The 25,470-nt window shown below is 50.7% G+C and overlaps 1 protein-coding gene across 1 annotated transcript in view; it reads left to right on the top strand.

The window, feature by feature from the left end:
- LOC116947032 (activated CDC42 kinase 1-like) overlaps window positions 1-25,470 on the top strand; it is a 323,232-nt gene that overhangs the window by 230,348 nt on the left and 67,414 nt on the right. Inside the window, exons 7-8 of the mRNA XM_076070334.1 lie at window positions 21,469-21,615; window positions 24,159-24,253. Coding sequence (XP_075926449.1) covers window positions 21,469-21,615; window positions 24,159-24,253 — 242 coding nt within the window. The remainder of the gene's footprint in view (window positions 1-21,468; window positions 21,616-24,158; window positions 24,254-25,470) is intronic.

Genomic DNA, 25,470 nt, shown 5'->3' with positions numbered 1-25,470 from the left:
ATCCTCCCGTGTAGTTCTGGGCTGATTCCTCACCGTTTTCATAATCATTGCAACTCCACGAGGTGAGATTTTGCATGGAGCCCCAGGCCGAGGGAGATTGACAGTTCTTTTGTGTTTCTTCCATTTGCGAATAACCGCACCAACTGTTGTAACCTTCTCAACAAGCTGCTTGGCAATGGTCTTGTAGCCCATTCCAGCCTTGTGTAGGTCTACAATCTTGTCCCTGACATCCTTGGAGAGCTCTTTGGTCTTGGCCATGGTGGAGAGTTTGGAATCTGATTGATTGCTTCTGTGGACAGGTGTCTTTTATACAGGTAACAAGCTGAGATTAGGAGCACTCCCTTTAAGAGTGTGCTCCTAATCTCAGCTCGTTACCTGTATAAAATACACCTGGGAGCCAGAAATATTTCTGATTGAGAGGGGGTAAAATACCTATTTCCCTCATTAAAATGCAAATCAATTTATAACATTTTTGACATGCGTTTTTCTGGATTTTTGTTGTTGTTATTCTGTCTCTCACTGTTCAAATAAACCTACCATTAAAATTATAGACTGATCTTTGATTTAAAGCTTTCGTGACTGCAGGGATTCATATTCTTGGTTCTTTCGGTAAAGTCACGTAGAAGGGAAACAATAAAATAATAAAAATATAAAACAATTAAATTCTCACGACGTTTCGACTGCAACACAAGCAATCATCATCAGGTGTGGTTTTCACATCAGGTGTGGTTTTCACACCTGATGATGATTGCTTGTGTTGCAGTCGAAACGTCGTGAGAATTTTATGGTTTTATATTTGTATTATTTTATTGTTTCCCTTCTACGTGACTTTACCGAAAGAACCAAGAATATAGACTGATCATTACTTTGTCAGTGGGCAAACGTACAAAATCAGCAGGGGATCAAATATTTTTTTCCCTCACTGTATCGTGGTCAGCACATCCGAGATGAGAGTACAGTTGGCAAGGGGCAGTTCTAAACTCACAAACCAGGTTTACCATTAACTCCTTAATACACATTGTTTTATGGTCAGGAGTTAGGGGGTGGGTGGGAAGTAGTTGTCTTAAACAGTTGTGAAGGCCAGTTTATGTTTTACAATAAAAAGGAAAGGAGCCGAGTTCGCTGATTAAACAACATGGGTTTGCTCTCTCAAGTACCCTCCTGCACTCAGTGTTACGATAAACACGCCACCCTGGCGGATTACAGATTAATAACGATGGCCGTAAAACAGCTGTGAGAAACGGCGGCCGATTGGAGATGTCATAATAAGCACGGCGGCAATGCCAGCCAGCGGTCCTCTTGCACCGTGGGAGTCGTTTTACTTCAAGCCTATCATGCAGCGTGGACTATCGGCTGGAAAGTGTTTTTTTAACCGGGTGGGTGGGTTGGTGGGGTCTGATTGGCCCTCGGATGCCCAGACACAAACACAGCAGCGGCCGGGACGGGATCTTTGCAAGGCATCTTCGTCGTGTCTCCTGTCTCGCCTCTGTAGTTTTTGTTTTTCTCTCCAAATAATCTGCACAGCTTCTGGTGTTGGCATTGCCACATCTTGAGGAGTGCATTGTGGGTGCTGCAGGGCATCTCATGAGATGATCCACGGCTTGCTTCTCCTGACGAGCACATTGTCCGGTTGCTCTTCCATCGTCTTCGCAAGACGATGGAAGAGCGCACGTGAAGACCAAGGGAAAGCCGTGCGATTTTCTTGCTAAGTTAACATTGCTCGTGCAGAACGGTCCGCGTTGCTCAATTTAACACAGGGGAGCAACTGTCCAGGGCAATCATTTTTTTTTTACCGTAGCTTTCTGCAGCTCTGAGAAACGTTGTTGTTGCACAAGATACACCGTTGTCAGATTGGCAAGACAAGGACCCCAATAATCTCCCAAGCTCCAAGACCTTCTCCTCTGGCTATGGCTCACCACCTCTTTCTCTGCCCTCTCTATGGTGAATGTGCCCACGGTGTCTCAATGGTGACTGCAAAAATGAGGCCCCATTTAAGACGTTATATTAATCCTAATTTTATCGTAATGGATTGTTATCCGTACGATGGCTGGTTGATAAAACTGCACTAAATGTGTCTTTGCCAAGGTAAATAGCACAACCCACTTCAGTTGATTTGCGCAAAGTTTCTGATATATGGTTTATTCGCAAAAAATGCCTCAATATTTATATTTACATAGCCCAAACAGGCACCTTTGCTTGCCTAAGTCCCCTGCTCAGATGCCCGTGCCGAGGCAAGATGTGAGGACTGGGATCTGCCATGAAAGTCTCCTCAATGTATGGATATGGGCCCTGGTTTAGCAAACTGTTGCAAAAATAAAATTATTTGCGTTATTTAACACGGGGTATTGCGCAACATTTGAAGAGTGTAGCAAGTCGTATATATAGAAAAGTGTCACTGTTTCACAAACCCAGCTTGCACAAACCCAGCTTACACAACTGGGCTATGCACAGGTGTGTGCTGAAAACGTTTGGGTCACTCCTGATTTCTATTGATAGTTTTATTCTACTCTTGTTGAATATGACGACATCTCAGCTACCGATGGGAGTTGCAACTAGGTGGTCTGTCGATGTTGACAGAACGGTTAAATTTGACGTTTCACTTGAAAACACTTTCCTGTTGTATTTTAATTACTGTCGGGAAACATTATTTTACAAACAGGCAGTGAGCGATAACGCTGGTTGTCAGGTTCCCACAAACTTTAACTTACATTGAAAAACGTATTAGGAAGCCACTGAAGCTATGTACTGTTAAATAATCTGGATTCAAAACTAATTTCTTTAAAACTGCCTTTTGCATTTAGTTTATTTTCCCTCCCCCGCACCCCCGATTCACACGGTTGGCTACGTACGGTGCGAAAGAAGTTCAACATACATACGTACAAACCACTGCAACCTTAAAGAACATCCCCTACCACTGCAAAATGAAACATTCAGTAAAATAGCATATTAAATAACAAATGTGTAGTGTTGAGAGTGCGGGGTTTCTAATGATTTAAGACTGAAACGGGAGGAGGATTTCTCCACAACTCTGGCTGTCGCCTGGTGATGCTGGTCGTTGCAATTACCGGCGAAACGTCACGGTACTCGAATTGTAAACGTTGTAGTGGGTTTACTCACCAACACACAACCGGTGTGCTGTACTAGTAATTAATTGGCACGTTTTGTTTACGTGACAAACCTTTACTAATTGGCTGTGTCGGGTGGCGGCGGGTTTAACGACACACAGCAACGCAGCGCGCGCTTGAAAGCTATGCGCCGAAGTAGCGGACACAGAGAGAACCAACACGCGCACAGCGGACACTGGTATGGGCCAAACATCCCAACGCTGAAAAATAATATCCGCAAGTTGCTCCGTTGGGTTTACACCCAGCAGCAACATCGCCACCACAACTTCTGAGAACATTTGGCAGCACCCTCCTCACAAGCAGTCTCGGCGAGGCTCTCCACATTTGTATTTACGCCATCTCACCCAAAACATCCTCTACCGGGGATGGCATTGGTCGCAAAAAGCCTACGTGGTAAACAGTGCGTCGGGGTGTGTAATGACCCCGTGGGATCATTACGTTGCCGGCTCTTTCCAAAGGTCGTGTCAACCTTGAACGATGTTTTTTGTCTGTTGCCTGAGCATATTTATCTGATGTTGCGGGCGCGCGTGTGTGTGTGTGTACAGGAGCGGTAGTGTAGCAGTCAGCGCGCTACGAACCCGGCGACCCAAGTTCGATTGCCGCTCATGGCCAACACCGGTCATGGGCCTCCCCTAGGTCAGCACGACCTCAAATGAGTACGTGGTGTGATGTGTCAACATCGCCACTCGGGAGACAAAGACGGCCGGACGTGGTATTGACCACCCACCCCCACGTGTGCCGTGCCGGCCTTCATAGGTGCTCGCTAACAGCACTTGCCCCAACAGTCTGTTGCAGGCTACACGGGGGATCTTTGTCTTGTCTTGTACAGTGGGCCACAGAGTCTAGTCTGTGTTGTTGTTTTATTGCGAATTGCGACGTACAGTTCCTCAATCCGTCACACCGCCTGCATAATGAAGTGCACTCACTGGGCCCATAACCTTTGAATGCCCCAGCTGAACACAAACTGTTGAGTATTTAACAAATACTTTGCCTAGCGTCAGTTAAGGAAAGGATACGTGCATAGAAACTTACAAATCTTTCAATTTTTCTGTCTCTGTGCAGACAATTTTGATGAAACTCAAAAAAAGATATCATCACAACTATTAAACAGTGCAGTGGACAGATAAAAAACCTCACCTTTTTAACCTCACGTTATTAACCTCGTGTTATTTACCACACGTTATTATCCGGGTGAATGTACTCACTGGCGTCTATGCAAATGTGGCCAAATGTGAAGGTTGCACGCGCCGCGGTGGCTATGAGATGTTAACTCCCTCGCCTGGTCTACAGGAGCTCGTGGGTTCGATTCCGACCCTGACGCCTGCTGCTGTATATTTGGAGTTTGCGTGTCTCTCTCTCTCATCATCACCACAATGGCTAAGAGATGTTAACTACCTCGCCTGGTATGCAGGAGGTCGTGGGTTCGATTCCGACCCTAACGCCTGCTGCTGCTGCTGTATATTTGGAGTTTGCGTGTCTCTCTCTTCCCTTGGTCGCGTGGATGTTTCTCTGGTTCCTCCGGTTTTTTCTCTCCACATTTAGAAACACGCGTTTTAGGGTATTTGTCTGCTTTCGATTTCCACGCGATAAGCCACTTCGTTGAGTTATCATTTGTGATAGCCAGGTCGCTTCTGAAAAAGAGCGACATAGCTCAGATGGGCCTTACCTGGTAAAGAAAAATAACAAATTGTTTAGTTATAAATAGCAAGATCGACCGTGCTGCTCTGCGGGGAACCTTTGCTCCGAGTGAGGGGAGCCAAGTGACAAAATAGCATCCTGTGTCGTCCGCGCATCTTCCGCGTCTTTAACGATTAAACGCCGGCAAAACACCGCCGTCGTTGCCGCGCATCTCTGCAAACCGAGCGACGACCACCGGGAATCAGTTCGCTGGCAGGACACCTCCATCTTCCACGGTGTGGCTGCCCGCCTTTGCTGCGGGTTTCCAGGTTATAAGCGGGGACTCATTTCAGCTGGGTTGTCCCCGGTATGCGACAATAAAACCGCGACACCACATCAATTATATCTCTCTCTCTGTCGCCGTTATTTCCGGTCTTCCTCGCAGCAGCAGCGGCTTTTGGCTGGCCATCGAACAAAGACGATCACTGCATTGCGCGCTTGCCGCCTGGAACGCTCTTCCTTACAATATTAGGAAGCCACTGGAGCGATGCACTTTTAAATCATCTCAATTTAAATATAATTTCTTTAGAACTGCTTTTTGTGTGTAGTTTGTTGTCCTTGCCCATAACCTCCGATTAGCACGGTTGGCAACTCACGGTGCAAAAGAAGTTGAACATTTATACGTACATTATTAGTTATGCTCCACCTCCTGCAGTCTTAACAGTGACCCAGAAATATTCATTGAGAGATTACGCCGTCGTAGTGAGCCTGGCATGAGTTTTCACCTGCTCACTGGGCCGTACCGAGCCAAGCCAGAGCAGCTCAGGAAGGTACCAGGATTTATTTTTTCATTTAGTACGATAAAAAAATAACCCCGTGTCTGGCCAGACTGGGCCGTGTGCCATATTCAGATGATTTCTAAGACCATAGTTTCACGGTTTGGTTCTGGCTCAGCTTGGAAAATAGGCAGTGGAAAAGCCACCAGTTTCTTAGGAGCCCCATACTGACACGGCTCTGATATTGCAGTAGTAAAAGGGCATATAGCACCTGGGTGTCCCCATCCTGGGTCGTGGGGCTATTTAAATTGTCTTGTGGTGTCAGGACGGTCGAAACGCGAGTGGCCTTCCGGTGGTTTCTGCGAGCGAGGAGTAAAGCGGCGCCGCGTGGCCGGGTCGGTAGCGGCGAAGGTAGCCGTGGCAGGATAAGCGTGAGCCCAATGCGGCGGCGTCGTCGTCATCGTCGCCAGCGTCGTCTCGAGAGAGAGCGCGAGCGTTGTGTGGGCGCCAGCGGTGGTTGTCGTACACAAACACCTTTTCGTTATTTTTAGTCTCTCCAGGAAGAAGGAAACTTTTCTCGTCCGTCAAAATGACAGCGCGTGTTTGTGTCCATGTGTGTGTGTATATATATAGGTCCGTGCTTACACAAGTCCCCGCCATAAATCTATTCTTGCACAATCGGTGCCCAGTTTCCTGGAACAAAAGTTGCTTCTGTTCCCCTCAGCCGATGTCCGTGCTCCTGGTGAACCTCCACAGGTTCTGTGTGATTGCTTGCCCTTCGATTAAATCAGGTTCTGTGTGTCTGAGCACAGAGCCAGAGAGCGTGTGATTGCTTGCCCGTCGATTAAATCAGGTTCTGCGGTGAGCCGAGATGATGGTTTTAGTCGGGTCAATGGTTAGTGTCGCCCAAATCCGTTGTATGCAAATCAATAATAATAATGTATAAGCGTACCTCTCCACATATTTCTTTGTACACTGACCTGTGGGCTCCTCCTGAATCATTGCATGCACGGTTTGAATTGAATGAGAATTATTATATTTTGATTTAAAGCTTTCGTGACTGCAGGGATTCATATTATTGGTTCTTTCGGTAAAGTCACGTAGACTTTACCGAAAGAACCAAGAATGAGAATTATATTTTTACTGGAAGAATCCGATAAGCTATAAAGCTCTTTTTCACAGATGTCCAGTAGGGACGGGTAAGAACGTTACAACAACAAACAGTACATAAACACGAGAGGAGTGCAAAGTACAATTAAGGTAAACAAGTCACCCAAACTCATACAAATTAAACTAAACCATCCCCATCCTACCAGTATCATTGTTTTTAATGATACAGGTCATGGGTTCGATCCCAACCCTGACGCCTGCTGTATATTTGGAGTTTGCACGTCTCTCTCCCCGTGGTCGCGTGGATTTTTCTCCGGGTCCTCCGGATTCATCCCTCCACATTTAGAAACATTCGTTGAGAGTATTTGTCTACTGCTATACATTTCCACGTGATAAGCCACTTCGTTGAGCTATGAATTGTGGCCAGGCCACTTGCTCCGCACACAAATGCCCCCACCCCCACCGATGACACATGTCAATCAACGCTACGATTTTGAAATGTTTCTATTCTTGCATATGATGGCAGCAGCAATATGTTCAGGAGTATTGTGGTTAATGCAGACATGATTCCTTGTAATAAGGTTTCAGTTTGGTGTTTTAACATCTTAACACCTGTTTTGTTGCCAGAAAAAAAGGGGGAAAAGCTATCGTCATATCTTGGTATTGGCAAAGGAGGTCACATGATCTGGATACCAATGTTGAGGTCTGATAGCCACGAGAGGACTTAAGGAAAGAGTTCGTCTAGTTTTGCTATTCCTCCATTGAAGGACCGGAGACTACAGTGGTTTACGATACGGTCCATAGTTTGGGTGCATGGCCACAATCGCACTCCTTTGGCTTGTCTTTAATTTGCCACTAATGAAGGAGATGTGGGCATCGGCCTGTTGCTGTTTTGATGCGGTTCATGGTTACACCAGTGGTGGGTGGGTGAGTGAGTGGGTGGGTGAGCGAGTTCATGGTCACACCAGTGGTGGGTGGGTGGGTGAGCGAGTTCATGGTTACACCAGTGGTGGGTGGGTGGGTGAGTGGGTGATGTGTGGGTGAGCGAGTTCATGGTTACACCAGTGGTGAGTGGGTGGGTGGGTGAGTGGTTGGGTGGGTGGGTGAATGTGTGGGTGAGCGAATTCATGGTTACACCAGTGGTGAGTGGGTGGGTTGGTGGATCAGTGGGTGGGTGGGTGAGTGGGTGAGCGAGTTGATGGTTACACCAGTGGTGGGTGAGTGGGTGGGTGGATGATTTCACCAGTGGTGAGTGGGTGGGCGAGTGGGTTGGTGAGTAGGTGCGTGAATAGGTGCGTGAATGATTAGGTGAGCGAGTTGATGGTTCCACCAGTGTATTCGAGGAGGAATGTCGAAGCCAGGAAGTGCGATGTTTGGGTGTAAAATGAGGCGTTTATTCTGGATGATCTACATTGTTCCGCTTTGTTTCGCCGGCGTTCTTCCGGATCTGGGTAAGATTCCATGATGGTGACAGCAGCGTGATCCCAGAAGGGGGATCGGCGCTTGAGTAGTCGGCGGTGAGGAACATTTCTGAGATCTTGGTTGATGGATGATTGTCATTGCCAAAGAGAATTGTGTAATCTCCCGTGCAGTTTGCATGTCTCCGTGCTTATTTGGTTGCGGAATGTTTGCCAGAGCAGTGAGCCAGAGGATTGGTGTCGGTTTCAATGCTACAGTTAGGACGCGCATTGCGTTATTTGACTGCTCGTCGAAGCAGTCCTGCGTACGAGCTCCTGGACCAGGTTGGCTGGAGAGCAGCGACTCTGCCACTGACTTCATCAGTGACGGGACGGAAGTTTGCAGCACGTCGGATGAGGCGCCCCAGGGCGTTCCTACACGTGTCCGTTGCAGGGCGATTCTGAAATATGTCCTGTTTACAGGTCTGTTTTTACGTGGGGCTTTTGAAGGTCACGCTGCTACCGATGATAACCCCTCGATGTTTTGGAGTGCGGCCACAGCGCACTGAGTTACCACAGAAGGACACAATCAAGGGTGTGGCGTGATTATTCAGGTGGGAAGTGGTGCTTGCGGTGGTTTTGGAGGGATTCCGTCGGAGATGTCTCTCGATGCGTGTCCCAAAAAACATTAGGTGAGCTGGCAATGTTGGCACTGTTGTCGAGGTTTTGTGCCCTGTGCATGCAAAGGGCCATGCCCTCTGCCTTAATGTGAACTTGCGAGGTGATGGCCCTTTGCAGGTCACTTGTCTACAGCAGAACCCCTCTTAACGACCGCGCCCCTGTTAACGACTAATCACTTAACGACGGGCCTCCATAGAGCCCAATGTGTTCGCTTACCGACCGTTCCCCTGTCAACGACGGGCTTACCGACGATCACGCGACCGCCGATTTCGGCCAATCGGCGAGCTCCAAAGTGGTCTGACCAGGCATCGGCCAATCAGCGACGTCCATTTCATGAGCGTTCGGGCATTGTTTACATCCAGTGTCTGCCGGTCACCTCGTCAGCCTAAGGTAATAATTTTATTGTAGGTACAGTAAATATCAATGCATTGATTCACCAGTCGAGCTGTACCCTCAAACCACGGTCGCTGATCCATCGAGTCGATGAGGTGAACGGTGAAACTCTAACTGTAAATGTTGTGGGTTTACTCTCTAACAACACCGGGTGTGCTGAACCCGTAACTAAACGGCACGTTTTGTTTACGTGACAAACCTCACGAATTGGCCGTGTCGGGTGGTGGCGGCCGCGGGTTTAACGGCACATTTATATTTACACCATCTGACTAAAAAAAACCCCTCTAAATCGCACTAACGTGGGATGGTTTGGCCATCGGTCGCGAAGGCCCTACTACGACTACGTGTGAAACTGACGCGGGACGATGTTTGGCCAACTTGAAGCAGTCTCCATAAACAGTACCGTAGGCGGCGGCGGCAACAGCAGCCGAGAAGTAAATCCTCGCTGTGCTCGTTTTCTGTCGTGATGCTGGAAACCAGCTTGTACTCTGAGGGCGGTGAAGGCAACGATCTGTCAGCAGCAGCAGCTACGGCCAGTTGTAGAGACTTAGTTCAGGTTGGCCGTCGTGGCTTGCCAATGTGGGGTCGGACGGGTGGGTAGCCATGGCACGTTACATTAGCTTGGAGGTGGAGGGGTATCGGCCGGGAGCCGGAGGGCGCTTCTCTTGCGGCTTTCTGGGTTTCAGAATTGAGCAGTGTTTTACGTCGTGCGATTGTAAATGGCAGGGCGACGTACAATGCAGCGCTGGGGGTTGATCAACCCCGAAGGAGCGGGTAAAAAAAAAACCGTTCATCCATGGCTGGACGAATGCCTGCACCCACGCTGTTGTCAGCTCAAGTGGGTCATTTGACGGCACTTCACCCCGCTGGCCGATGCGGGTTCGTGAAGGGGATGGGAGCGCAGGTTCCATGCAAATATCGCGTTTGTTAGGCCACCGGCTTGGGGGGTTGCGTTCAGCGAGGCGAGTGGCGCCCCCAAAACCCTCGCTTGAGCGGCGGAGAGACGCGGTTCTTTGTCCCTCTCGCCGGCGTTCTCGGGCTCAACCCGAGAGACCTTGGCCGCGAAGAGAATGTCTCTCCCGCGCGGATTTGTACGCAATAAAATAAAATGTAGCTATCGTTGCTCTGCTGTCGCTGGCGTGCAACGCGCGGCGGCGGCGGCAGTTGTTGACAGGCCGCGCCGCGTCGAGGCCGCGCTCGCAGATAGAGAGAGCGGCGTTCTCCTGCGGCGGCCTTGGCGAAGGCGGCGCGATGGGTACACATTGTTCGCCTCGGTGATTCGTAGCGCCGGTGAGTCATGGACGCTGAGAGTTATCGGTGCCCGGCACGTACAGACGGGCGGGGGGTGCCGGAGGGAGAGAGGGGAGCCTCGCTTAGCCTCACGTCCGGCACAGCGCTTGCTCCCATCCCAAGCGGAGCGCCACGTGAAATTCCACGACACGGTTCAGCGAACCCCATCCCATCCCCACTCACCCCATCCCCCTCACCCCCCCATCCCCCTCACCCCCCCATCCCCCTCACCCCCCCCATCCCCCTCACCCCCCCCATCCCCCTCACCCCCCCCATCCCCCTCACCCCCCCCATCCCCCTCACCCCCCCCATCCCCCTCACCCCCCCATCCCCCTCACCCCCCCATCCCCCTCACCCCCCCATCCCCCTCACCCCCCCATCCCATCCCCCTCACCCCCCCATCCCATCCCCCTCACCCCCCCATCCCATCCCCCTCACCCCCCCATCCCATCCCCCTCACCCCCCCATCCCATCCCCCTCACCCCCCCATCCCATCCCCCTCACCCCCCCATCCCATCCCCCTCACCCCCCCCATCCCATCCCCCTCACCCCCCCATCCCATCCCCCTCACCCCCCCCATCCCATCCCCCTCACCCCCCCCATCCCATCCCCCTCACCCCCCCATCCCATCCCCCTCACCCCCCCATCCCATCCCCCTCACACCCCCCATCCCATCCCCCTCACCCCCCCATCCCATCCCCCTCACCCCCCCATCCCATCCCCCTCACCCCCCCATCCCATCCCCCTCACCCCCCCATCCCATCCCCCTCACCCCCCCATCCCATCCCCCTCACCCCCCCATCCCATCCCCCTCACCCCCCCATCCCATCCCCCTCACCCCCCCATCCCATCCCCCTCACCCCCCCATCCCATCCCCCTCACCCCCCCATCCCATCCCCCTCACCCCCCCATCCCATCCCCCTCACCCCCCCATCCCATCCCCCTCACCCCCCCATCCCATCCCCCTCACCCCCCCATCCCATCCCCCTCACCCCCCCATCCCATCCCCCTCACCCCCCCATCCCATCCCCCTCACCCCCCCATCCCATCCCCCTCACCCCCCCATCCACATCCCCCTCACCCCCCCATCACATCCCCCTCACCCCCCCATCACATCCCCCTCACCCCCCCATCACATCCCCCTCACCCCCCCATCACATCCCCCTCACCCCCCCCATCACATCCCCCTCACCCCCCCATCTCACCCCCCATCCCATCCCCCTCACCCCCCCATCCCCTTCACCCCCCCATCCCGTCCCCCCCCATCCCCCCCCATCCCCACCCCCCATCCCCCTCACCCCCCCCCCATCCCCCTCACCCCCCCCCCCATCCCCCTCACCCCCCCCATCCCCCTCACCCCCCATCCCCCTCACCCCCATCCCCACCCCCATCATCCCCCCATCCCCCTCACCCCGCCATCCCATCCCCCTCACCCCCCTCACCACCCCATCCCGAGTGTTGATGCGGTGCTGGGGGATGTGAGAGTTTGTGGATCACGGCGATTGGTAAAACTCTCCACGATAGTTGACACGTAGCGTAAATATAAATGCGTCGTTAAACCCGCCAACTAGTAAGCCAACGAGTAAGGTTCCAGGAGATGACACTCTTTGCACTGACACTTTGTGCGGGGACGGAGGGAGGAGGGGGGGAGTCTCGCTTGCCCTCACGTACGACATGCCAGAAGTTGGGCCCGCAAACTCCGTGAGCTCTAGGTGACAATCTCCGAGTGTCATCCCCACGCATGCGTGCGTCTTATTCACGTACGACCAAATCATCCTGAACGAGTCTTCATCGTGTCAGGTCTTTTAAGCTGAACAGACTTCAGCCCGGTCAGTACTTTAGATGGGCGACCACCAGGGCTGGCCAGGTGTTTTAGACATGGGACTGTGAGGTTGCCAGGAGATGGCAGGGTTGTACTCACGTATGTTGAACTTTCAGACGGCCGCAGAAGCGCATCTGAAAGCGTACGATACGTTGACCGTCTTTGTTTGACGGCTAGCCAAAAGCCGCTGCTGCTGCTGCTGCAGGGATGACCAGAGTTTGCGCGAGGGGAATTTGCGGTGTGCGTATGTACGCCGAACTTCTTTCGCACCGTACGTAGCCAACCGTGCTCATCGAAGGTGCGGGGGAAGGACAACAAACTGAACACAAAAGGCAGTTTTAAGTAATTGAGTTTTCAATCTGGATTATTTAAAAGTGCGCAGCTCCACTGGCTTCCTAGTGTCGGAAGAGCGTTGCAGACGGGCGCAGAAGCGCATCTGCAAGCGCCGCGCGATGCGGCTACCGACGTCGTTGTTGGGTTGCCGTCCATCAGCCACTGAACCATCGGCGCGGTGATGGTTCACGCTCTTCGACAGAGATCAGCAGCGAGGCGTCGTCGTGGTTCATTCGCGGCAGCGCCGAGGGGGTCACCCCCTCGTTTGTCTTCTCTGGGATCTCCGGTTGCCTTCCCCGTGGGGGCCCACACACACACAAACGTTTTATGGGATTGTCCGAAACATCCCAATGCGTGATCCTGCCGAGAGAGAGTTCTGGGATACCCGGGGAGCCCTTTTGCTGTGTCGCTGGTTTCGCCGTTATCCTCGCTCTTGATTCCCTTGGCGTCACTTCTCTGCTTCTCAGTGCTGTCGGGCACATCTTCTGGGGCCCAGCCGGAAAACAACAAAACAGCCACTGAGCCTCGCCGCCGAGGCTTCCACACATAAATCACGTGTTGTTTTAATAAAAATGTAATTATAATATGTAGTAAATATATAATATAATCATATAGTGCATTTATATACGGTATATAAAATGTATAACACATAATACTGTATATCAATATGTACTATATTTTATATGAATATATGGCTGTATATAGTAAAATATAAAAAAATAACAATATAATGAGCCAAGAATGTGCGCGCGTGTCCCGCGCGTGACGTCACTCCACACGAGGCGCCCAGCTCATTAATAATCATGAGCGGGTGACGTCACTCCACATGCCACACCCCTCCCCAATAACAATTAGCGGGTGACGTCACTCCACATGGGGCATCCCCCCCCCCCATTAATAATCATGAGCTGAACAATTTCTCTCTTGAATATTTCAGATTTACTGCAATATACACTCGTCCTTGGACGGGCAAACTAGCTAGTACTGTATAACATAATAAATTCATTTTTGAATATTTATTTATGAATATATTTCTATTTATTATTACGTAATACATCTCACAACTAGAATTCCTTATAGAGGAAACGCATGCAAATTAACTGATTACTAATTAATTATATAATTACAATACCCCCACCCCCTCTGCCTCTGATCTCTACACCTGATGGGTTCAATGATGACGTCGTCCTGCTCGATTTAAGACCGGAAGCAGGTGGATTGCGTGACTATTCTGGCAAAATCGCCCGATGATGCTGGTTGATGTGATTAGCAGGAAACGTACTACTCAAATTGTAAATGTTGTGGATTGACTCTCCAACACACCGGTGGGCTGAAGTAGTACACTACACTATACACTGCACACTACTAGTTACTAACTGGCGCGGCTTGTTCACGTGACAAACCTTACTGGCTGTGTCGGGTGGTGGAGGGTTACGGACCATTTATACTCACGTGATCTAACCCAAAAACCTTTATCGTGAATATATTATATATTTATATCATATATATAAATACCGAGGCTTCCACATGTTAATCAGGTCTTTTTTATAGATATATACATATATACGTATAAACATAAATCTATATATTGATGAATATATTGCTAAGCCGTTTGAATGTTGGGGTATAACTGTCGTGGGAACACCTGAGCCTTAGGGTCTTCTTCCAGTGACCCCACGAGGTACCCCCCCCTCCCCGCCCTTCTTCTCCCAGACAGGATCCGGATTAACGATTAACTCAGAGGAGAGGTGAGAGGTAGAGTCGCTGGGGGGGATGGGGAGGCAGTAAAACACGTTCAGGGGAACTTGCCAAAAGTCTACAGATGTAAAGCAATATAATACATGCTGAGCAAATGACCCAGGCCAGGTCGAATGTTTTGACAAACGAGACAACTGTACAATTTAAAATAAATTAATATACGTTTTGCAAAAGTCACCATTGTGCCCTTTTTATATATATACCAGTGTTCCAATCGTGTAGTAAAACAAGCAACGCTCATGTTGAAGAGTCAAAGTGTCTCCCGATGCTCAGGGTTAGTGGCGCCGAGCCCCCTATGTGGGAAATGCCACGTTCCTCGGCACGACGACAACTTGAAATGCGGGCGCTTGGAGCATTTGCCCGCTAATATATGTTCACATTGATGATGGGCCATTTCGTTGCGCTATTGTTTGTGATAAGCAGGTTGCTTCTGAAAAAGAGCCGTATAGAGCACAGTGGGGGCCTTGTCTGGTTCAATAAAAAATAGTTTCTAGTTTAAATTCGCTACCTGTGGTGCAGCCTCTCACCTCGTGCTGCTTATTTGACTGGCCCAGAGGAGTGGTGGTGGTGATTATGATCCACTGATGACGATGGCAGTGGCGATTATTGTCAAGGAGTTGAACTTATGTATTCACTGCCGCTAGCCCCGCTGCTCCGTCGACTGAGCTACATTCCGAACTATTATTACTACTACTCCCCTAACAACACTGCATGAAGCATCTCTACGCGTGGCTACACAATCATTTCACGGGCCTTCGTTCAGCCATCCGATAGCCAATTGAGAATCGAGATCCCTTTGTGCAAGAAAGTTCTCCGTAACCCGGCCCCAGTGAGGTCAACGCAACATTTACCGCTCTGTGATGAGTCAACAGTGGTTGTCATTTGGACGGACTGCCTCTGCCAAAGGAATGTGGAATTCCTATTGCAAGCAACTTTGTTGAATGCCGCCTTGTGCCGATTTGAGCAATGGAATATGTTGCCTTTAACTTGAGCCGATCATCGTTTTTGTTTATTTCGTTTCCCCAGTCAGTATCATTTTACAAACATAGGATTTGGACTCTGACCTTAGCGGCCCACTCTCGTTAATGACGACATAGGTCCTTTAATATATCTCCACAACAGAGAACACGCAGAGTTCATGAAAAAGTACAACCTGGAGGTGGGTGTGTTAGTCAATTGTCCTTCCCCCGCACCTCCGATTAACGTGGTTGGCTACGTACTGTGCGAAAGAAGTTCGGCTTACATGCATACACCGCAAACTCTCCTTGCACAAACTCTGGTCATCCTCGCAGCAGCGGCTTTTGGCGAGCCATCAAACAAAGGCGGTGGTCACCGCATCGCGCGCTTTCAGATGCACTTCTGCGGCCGTCTGGAACGCTCTTCTTTCCGATTGTAGGAAGCCACTGGAGCTGTGCACTTTTACAAAATCTACATTGAGAAACTAATTTCTTTAGAACTGCTTTTTTTTGCGTGTACAGTTTGTTGTCCTTCCCCCGCACCTCCGATTAGCACGGTTGGCCACATACGGTGCGAAAGAAGTTCACCCGTACACGCATACACACGTACGCACGTAATTGCCAAATGTGTGCGCACTGGCCCAGTGGCAAGAGTGCTCACAATGTCCGCTGCCAATTGCACACCGTTGGGGCCTCTCACGCGTGCTGTGCGCGCTGCATTGCGTCGTGCCGGAGGCCAAGCGGTGCTTTTTTTTTTGCCGCCCAGCGTTTAAACCCGTCGGGGGTCCCGGAGCTCCTTCCTCACCCTTTGGTTTCCGTTCGGCAACGCCGTTTACCGTGACCAATGTTACGACCTATTTATAGAATCTGCGCAGCGAGCAGAACGGTTGCCGGCTTGGGAGAGTGGGGTGAAGGTGTTCTCGATTGTAAAACAAAAAAGAATCACGCGTGGAAGACAATTTGCTCGTATTGCTGATTAAAAAAGAAACATCGTCATAACATCATGGCTTGCTGTCATTCACGCGCAGACCTCAATGCCAAGTAGAGTCAAAGGGTCTTCGCGCTCAAAACACGCGCGTGGAACGGGCACTCGTCTCCACTGATCGCCCTGGGCCCGTTGTGGACTTTCCACATTCCTATGGTAGAGACCAGCCTCTCCCGAGAACAACCAACTCTTTTATCCCACAAATTAGTATTAATTTTATGGGCCCCCAGAGGGATGACAGGTTGGGCTAATTTTTTATGAAACCAGTCTTGTCATTTGTGAATTGAGCGCTCTAACCACAGCACTGTCATAAATTATAACATCACAATGTTATCAATGTCATTGCATAATAAAGGTTTTTGGGTGAGATCGCGTTATCATAAATGTGTCGCAACCCTTCCACCACCCGACACGGCCAATCAGTATAAAATGTGTCACGTTAACAAAACGCCAATTAGTTACTTCTTCAGCCCACCGGTGTGTTTAAAGAGTGGATCCACAACATTCACAATTTGAGTAGTACGACGTTTCGCTGGTAATTACATCCAGCATGTTCAGGCGATTTGCCAGAATAGTGAAGCCATCCACCTGCTTCCGGTCTTAAATAGTGCAGGATGACGTCATCATTGTTGAACCCCATCAGGTTTCAAATTTCATTTATTAGGTATAGCCCTGTGAGCCATGCGGCTCTTAAGTCGGGTGCAACCGCAACCAACAAAATATGAACACAGAACATCTTAAAGCGACAACGCGTAACAGAAACATCCTGGAATAAACCAGCAAATATTCTACACAAAAAACCGTATTAAAACGCTGTGTGCAAAAATCAATGTGGTGCAAGCCAACAACAACAACTATAAGACAATTTAGATTAACCATATGTTTTTGAATCACCAAAATAAAGCTACAAAAACAATATAACAACAATAATCATAGGAACTGTGATTTTAAATTTAACAATAAACGATATACATAACACGTACGACAAAACCTGCAGCCATAGCTGGCAGCACGACACTCCCAGTGTATGATGTGTGAGTGAGTCAGTAGTAGCGTGAGTGAGTGTATGATGTGTGAGTCAGTGTATGATGTGTGAGTCAGCGTATGATGTGTGAGTCAGTGTATGAAGTGTGAGTGAGTCAGCAGCAGCGTGAGTGAGTGTATGATGTGTGAGTCAGCGTATGATGTGCGAGTCAGTGTATGATGAGTGAGTCTGTATGATGAGTGAGCGAGTGTATGATGTGTAAGTGAGTCAGCAGCAGCGTGAGTGAGTGTATGATGTGCGAGTCAGCGTATGATGAGTGAGTCAGTATTAGGTTGAGTGAGTGTGTGATGTGTGAGTCAGCGCACGAAGTGTTAGCGCATGTTGAGTGAGTCAGTGTATGTGTGAGCGAGTCAGTGGCAGTGTGAGTGAGTGTATGATGTGCGAGTGAACCAGCACACGATGAGTGAGCCTGTGTATGATGAGTGAATGGGTCAGTGGTTGTGCGAGTGTATAATGTGTGAGTGAGTCAGTGCATGATGTGTGAGTGAGTCAGTGTATGATGTGTGAGTCAGTGTATGATGTGTGAGTGAGTCAGTGTATGATGTGTGAGTGAGTCAGTGTATGATGTGTGAGTGAGTCAGTGCATGGTGTGTGAGTCAGTGTATGATGTGTGAGTGAGTCAGTGTATGATGTGTGAGTGAGCCAGTGTATGATGTGTGAGTGAGTCAGTGTATGATGTGTGAGTGAGTCAGTGTATGATGTGTGAGTCAGTGCATGGTGTGTGAGTGAGTCAGTGTATGATGTGTGAGTGAGTCAGTGCATGATGTGTGAGTGAGTCAGTGTATGATGTGTGAGTGAGTCAGTGTATGATGTGTGAGTCAGTGCATGGTGTGTGAGTGAGTCAGTGTATGATGTGTGAGTGAGTCAGTGCATGATGTGTGAGTGAGTCAGTGTATGATGTGTGAGTGAGTCAGTGTATGATGTGTGAGTCAGTGCATGGTGTGTGAGTGAGTCAGTGTATGATGTGTGAGTGAGTCAGTGCATGATGTGTGAGTGAGTCAGTGTATGATGTGTGAGTGAGCCAGTGTCGGCTCCCTCTGCTCGCGCCGTCGGCCCCCCCCCCTTGCTCCCTCGGCCCCCTCACAAACGGCCCCGCCAGCCGCTGCTGGGCAAAAAAGCTAGTTACTTAATAATACGCTTCCAGGCTGCGCTGAAATGTCATTGCATGCAGTATACTCCGTTGCATGGTTCACAGATTGCTGCTCGATGCAACAAATTGGCACGTGCGTGCCGCTCGTGAACTCGAGCGATTCTTTACTCTCACGGCGTGTGAAGACTGCTCGTTGAAGGCACTGTAGAAACGTAACGGCAGTACACGGTGTAACGAATGAACGAATCAATGAATTGCCCAGACTTACACATTTAACATTGGACATCAACAGCAATTATCACTAAGTAGAACAGGATTGGCCACATTTACCAATACGGTATTCAGTGACTTCTCTGTTTGCACAGTCGACTGAAAACCAGAAGGTTGAGTGTTGTGTTGGCAAGATGTTTACTCCGTCACCTGGTACACAGGAGATCGTGGGTTCGATCCCAATCCTGATGACTCTATATTTGGAGTCTGCATGTCTCTCTCCCATGGTCGCGTGGATTTTTCTCCGGGTCCTCCGGTTTTTCACTCCACATTTAGAAACATGCGTTTAGAGTATATGGCTGCTATCAACTTTCACGCAATAAGCCACTTGGCTGAGCTATCATTTGTGGCCAGGCCGCGTCTGAAAGCGAGCTACATAGCTCAGTGGGCCTTACCCGGTAAATTTAAAATGGTGTTTGTGTATCTTTCCAAAGTCAATTAAACCAGTACCACATTGTAGGAAGTTAAAAGTGGTTTATAGAAATGTGTGATTTTAACAACGGGTTCATTATGGCCACGATCACCACCGGCTCACTTGAGCAGGAAGTCACTTTGGGCCTGATTCATGCGCAATTTGTGTTTCACGTATTTTGCGGAATTTTTGCACTTGCCAGAAAGTCTCCACATATTTGGCAGACACTTTCTGACATCGTTAGCTCCGATGCAACCCTGCCCTGACCCTGCCAGCTCGGGCCACTGTGGAAGTGTTCGTGGGTTCGATCCCGACCCTGACGCCTGCTGTATAGTTTAACACGTAGGCTTTTTCGACCAATTTCATCCATGTTTTTTTTTTGGGTTTGATCGTGTAAATATAAATTTGAAATTGTATGTCTCTCTCTCTCCCTGTGGTCGCGTGGATTTTTCTCCTGGTCCTCCGGTTTTTCCCTCCACATTTAGAATAAACATCACCACGCGTTTAGAGTATTTGGCCTTTGCGATAAATTTCCACGTGGTAAGCCACTTCGTTGACCTATCATTTGCGATGGCCAGGTCGCGCCTGAAACTGTGTAGCTTAGTCGGCCTTACCTGGTAAAATAAAACATTTTTTTATAGTAACAAAAAATGGTGGATTAGGTGACAGTTGTGCGTGGTAATGACTGCACATGAATAGAAAAATGCGGAATGGGGCTGTTTTTAGGCAAAAATTGTAGGCATTCCACGAAAACTTGGCAGAATAATGGCCAAATAGCTACATGAGTCAGGCCCTTTGACATTGACTGTCATCAGCTTATCACAGTGAGGTTTCTGTTTAAAACACACGTAACAATAATAATAGTTGGTCCTTGTCTGCCTGTGACAACGCCTGTGCTTTCAGAGGCAGCGCTCGCGCAGATGCGCGCTTCTTTGACGCCGTAGACAGGCCGCGCGATGATGATGATGATAGTAATAATAGTGGCACGTCTCTCAATGGTGCATCACTTGTCCGCGTCCGAATCGCTTGGGCTCCGCGCAGTGCGGTCACAGCTGAGAGATCGGCTTCTCTTTATTTTTTACTACTTTGTTTGGTTATCTCGCCCGTTCTATCTTGTGAAAGGTCCGGTTACACTGAAAAAAAAACCCAACAAGAGGCACACAATGAAGGCAAAGCAAACAATTCGTCAATTTCCTGCACCTTGTGCACCTTCCTTTCGAGTTCTGTATTCGCACAAAGCCCCCCCCCCCCCCCCCGCCACCGGAGCCCTTTGGAGTCTGGCTGGCTGCGTTAGGCTGGTGTTTATTTTTGTTCACGTCTGATGCACTTGCTCTGCAAACACAGCGTGGAGCCGCACTTTAGACGTTCCGCACCCTTTTCTGTCTCCGCGGGTCGGACGGTCAAAATGTCGCCTGCCGTGCTCAAAATATCTCTCTAGGCCCACGCTCATCTCAGTGTTGGCGGGGCGGGGGGTGGACCGGTCACCTCCCTAAGTACGACTACTGTCGACGTCCCACAATGTGGTACTTGTCTGCCTGACCCTGGGGAGATGATGGGCTGAGTTGACCTCCCCCCATCCGGGATTTTTTTTTTATTTGCAACCTTCTCCGCACGAGCTGCTGCCACAGAGACAGAGACACCCCGTCTCGACAAACACGTCGTCACTTTACTACGAAGACCGCCTACCTGATTTTCGTCGCCTCAACCCACACGTTCACGTCGCTGACGGCATCGTCATCCGTCCATTCTCGCGATACTTCGCCTCCACTACCACCCACTACTATCAGAGCGATGTACCACCCTGTACGTTGCTCTGATTGGCGTCGTTTCGATATTTGTCGTCGAACCTTTCAGGAACGCATCCCCGACGTGATCCCGGGGGGGAGCGGGTATTGCCACATCTCCCTGTGTGTCCGAGTGATCAAATAATCGCAGTAACCTGGGTCCCTCTAAACCAGCGGTTCTTAGCCTGGCAGATTTTTTTTTAGAAGGTAAATCATCGAAACACAACTTAAGCAGGGGCACGTAAGTACAACTAATTTGTCTCATCAAACCCTATGTATTTGTTAACATAATAAAAAAACGTTTGCGAACCCAAGGTTGTGCAAGGCTTGCAGTAAAGGTTAAGAACCACTGCTCTAAATCGACTGACTGATGCAGAGTGGCTTGTCGACATCAACACTGCCAAGACAAATGCGACCGGATGTGCTGCTGGCCGATGGGTGATGCCAGTTGAGTTGACCCCAGACAGGGAGTCGATCTTGTGACCTCCTCAAGCGCGCTGGCCACAGCGACACTGGGGACAGACGTGCCGCGACCCCCCCCCGACCTCTCTCTCCCCCTTGTCCTCTCCTCCCCCTTGACCTCTCCCCCTTGACCCCCCCTCCCGACCTCCCACCCCTCCCCAGGTGCTGCAAAGACTGCACAGGGGAGGCGAGCGGCTGCCCTGCCCCCCCTCCTGCCCCCGCGCGCTCTACGACCTCATGCTGTGCTGCTGGCGTCTGGCCCCGCACGAGCGGCCACCGCTCGGCCGCCTCGAGGGACGCGTGGCCCAGGTGGGAGTGCTGCCGGCGTCGTCACAGCTCCCTCCCTCCCCTCCCTCCCTCCCTCCCCTCCCTCCCTCCCTCCCATCCCTCCCTCCACGTATACCCCCACCCAACGGGCCACTCCTCTTCCTCCCTTGGCCTCCCATCATCATAGCAATCATCATACCAATCATCATCATACCAATCATCATCATACCAATCATCATCCCCACCGTACTCCCTCCTTTCCAGCGCAGTGTCGCACGCCAGCCGCGGCCTTCCGTTACGCGTGCGGACCGTTCGGATCGGCCCCCTGAGTTGGTCACCGGTCTTAACTCTCCATAATAACAACAAAAAATGTTGGGTGAGATAGCGTGAATAGAGATGTTGTGCCGTTAAACCCACCACTACCCGACAGCCAATTAGTAATGTTTGTCACGTAAAATGTGCCAATTAGCTGCTAGATCAGCACACTGGTTTGTTGGAGAGCAAACCCGCAACATTTACGTCCAGCGGGGGCATGAATGAATCTTATGGCGGGACCCTGGTGTCCCGAATAAACGGAAGTCAAAATAAGAATAAATAAAAAAAATTAGCGACTCCGTCCCACCGCTCTCATAAACGCCCCGACCCACCTGGCATGGATCATTCTGTTGTCATGTCGTCCAAGCGAAGCAGCGAGAACAAGTGCGCAGAAGAGCTGAACAAGCGAAACGTTGATTAGCGCATCGTGTAGAGCTCGTCGAGAGGAATAGATTGCCGTATCGTTCGCCTTCAACAGACATAAAATGACGTCGCAACGCAGTTTATGCGAGAGCCGGGGGCTTATGGGACCCCGGGGTCCCACCATAAGGTTGAATTATTGACCCGCCCCCGCTGGGCGTCTGCGAAAAAGAGCTTCATTGCTCATCGAATTCATCCAGTAACACCACTGCCCGCACTGATCATATGTCTATATTGTATATCACTGTTAGGCTGTAGGTCCCTGTGTGAGGCTGTAGGTCCTGGTGAGAGTCTAGAGGTCCCTGTGTGAGTCTTTGTATGGGTTTTTAGGTCCCTGGGTCTATGGGGCGTCCCTGTGTGAGTCTGTAGGTCCTTGTGTGGGTCTGTGAGTCTCTCTATAGGTCTAGGGGTCTCTATATGGGTTGTTGTGTCTCTGTGTAAGTCTATGAATATCTGTGTGAGTCTAACATCTCACACCACGACCCACGCAGTATCACATCACGGCCCGATTTGAGCATTCACCAGCAGCATTTCAAATGTTCATGTGTGTATGTTGAACTTCTTTTGCACCATACGTAGCGAACCACGCTAATCGGAGGTGTGGATGAAGGGCAACAAACTAAACACAAAAAGCAGTTTTGAAGAAATTAGTTTGTCAATGTAGATGTTTTAAAAGTGCATAGCTCCAGTGGCTTCCTGATATCGGAAGGAAGAGCATTCCTGACGGCCGCAGAAGCGCGTCTGAAAGCGCCGTGCGATGCGGTGACCACCGCCTTTGTTCGATGGCCAGCAGCCAAAGTCCGTCGTTAACGCGAGGACGACGGAAGTTTGTGTGACGGTGGTTTATGCTCCTTGACGCGAAATCAGCGAGGTTCACGGTGAGGCTACCCCCGAAGCGACGCTGTGGGTCACTCGCCACCCTCGACACGGACGTAGAACCGCCGCGGATTAACTCCCCGCGACGCGGAGGAAGACCAGGACAACCAACGAAACCCTCGGTGGAGACGCGATGCAGAAAACAACAACAAACCAAGGGCAGTCGTCCATGTGATGACAGTTTTTGGTGTTCAGGCAAAATGCATTCAGATTACTGATGATGCTGGAGATGAAAAATGATAGTGCCTCATGTGGTTTAGACACGAATTAGGCGGGCAGGTGACGACATTGGCAAGGGGTAGAATGGAAAAAAATCTGAAACGTGAGCAAGGTAGCAGGCATGGATGAGAGGTGGTACATGTTTGGAATTATGCTGACAGACAGTAGACGGGAGCACGTGGATTAGCGAACGAATGCAAGTTTGGGAGGTCACGTTACCTGGTACGTAAAGTGAGTGGGATTGGGTGGGGCGCGTTGCACGAGGGGATGACGGCCCGTGGTCAAGGCTAACAACCGAGTGGCAGCCAAAGGAGTGAAGCCACACCAGAGAGCACATCCACCGTGGAGATGGAGTCGTGAAATCAACCTCACGTGGAGGTGCTAGAGATGGATCGTTCCATCGCAGGATCGCGAGAGACAGTGACGACTTGCGAAGGACTTCAACCAGCAGTGGGTTAACCACGGTCGACGACGATGATGATGATGATGGATGATGATAACGGTGCTGGTGGTCAGATTAAAATCGGAGTAGCTATAACGACACCGGGGTGGGGGGGGGGGCTTGGGGGAAATGTTTGCTCGGCTGGAGGTTTGCTAGCACTGTACTTATTGTGTGCCGGAGTTTCGCTGTGGTCAGACCTCTTGGCTCGCGATAAAGGGGAGGCGGAGTGGCGGTGGGGTCGTAACCTTTAAACCCCCCCGTGTCCCAATGGGCCCCCCCTTGCTGAGTTCCGCCGTTCCTTGTTCAACGGCAGGTGCAGCTCCGGGTCGCGTCAGCTGATGGTGATTCTCCGCAGCTGGATGGAATCGCTCGCTGCACCGACAGATCCTCGGCCCCCGCTGGCTACAGGTGCTCGCGTTGCCCTTCCCTCCCTCCCTCCCTCCCTCCCTCCCTCCCTCCCTCCCTCCCTCCCTCCCTCCCTCCCTCCCTCCCTCCCTCCCTCCCTCCCTCCCTCCCTCCCTCCCTCCCTCCCTCCCTCCCTCCCTCCCTCCCCCCTCCTCCTCCTCCTCCCCCCAGTGGAGAGTATGTCGGTCCCAGCCGCACATACGAACGGGCGTTGAGACAAAGCTGTCGGTGTGCCCCGCCACCCACGTGCCGGTCACCGCGCCGGAGGCTGTAGCTCTCACGCGTTTTTTTTTTATTTAAGGTTGTACCACACGTACTTCCGGCCAGCCGGCATCACGTCCGACATTTCGTGGCCGTGCCCTGGGTACAGCAGCAGCAGCAGCAGCAGACACCAGCGGCAGTGGGCAGCGTGCGTAATCGAGGGTAACACGCGAGCCGGACGCTCGCGGAGAAGCTCCCAGCACGCGGGGACGAAGGGTCGGACATCGTGCCGAACGACGCGCTGTACGCAGCACAGCGGTGAAAACCTGCGTAGCAGTTCTACCAGAGAGCAGTGTGTGTCTCACATATGGCTTGGGTATCCACTAGGTTGACTTAGCCTAATATCATACGTGCATGGTAAGCGTCGCCACTCAGGAGACAAAGGCGGCCGGGCTCGGTGCTGGTCACCCACCGCCTCGTGTGCCGCAGTGCCAGCCTTCGGAGGTGCTGCTCGCTAGCAGTCTCTTCAGACCATGGCGAGGATCTTTGTCTCTCTGCGTCACTGTGGTCTGTTAATGCATAACACTTTGATCCGGCCCGACCTACAAAGCAAAGCGCATGTAGCCTGGTGCTGTCACTCCCACCCCTCTCCCGCCCTCCTCTTGATAGTGAATGGCAGCTCATCATCCCTAATGGGTCAATGTAGAAAGTCGGCAGTGGTTGCCCAATGGAAAAGACTGGGCACCGCCGCCATAGGAATGTAGAGTTGTCACCACTGGCTCTTGGTCACCCGCACACTTAATTTCATTCTGGAGAAATGTAAAAAGAAAACCTTGCCTTTAAACTGTAAACTATACCACCCTGTTATTTGCAGTATTCTTCTTCTTTCGTACGGCATGTAAGCAACAGTTTTGTATCGATGTCAAAGTTGAATGTTAAGGGCCTTCAACCAATCCGTACGGCGGCAGTAGACGCCGTACGGATTGCAGCGATTCCGCCGGGGTGTGTTGCGTGGATGG

The sequence above is a fragment of the Petromyzon marinus genome, chromosome 28, assembly GCF_048934315.1.
Source record: "Petromyzon marinus isolate PM22_M1 ecotype Great Lakes invasive population chromosome 28, UKy_Petmar_22M1.pri1.0, whole genome shotgun sequence".
NCBI classification, from domain to species: Eukaryota; Metazoa; Chordata; class Hyperoartia; order Petromyzontiformes; family Petromyzontidae; genus Petromyzon; species Petromyzon marinus.
Note: the sequence above shows the minus strand (reverse complement) of the source record. Positions and strands in the feature narration are given on the sequence as shown.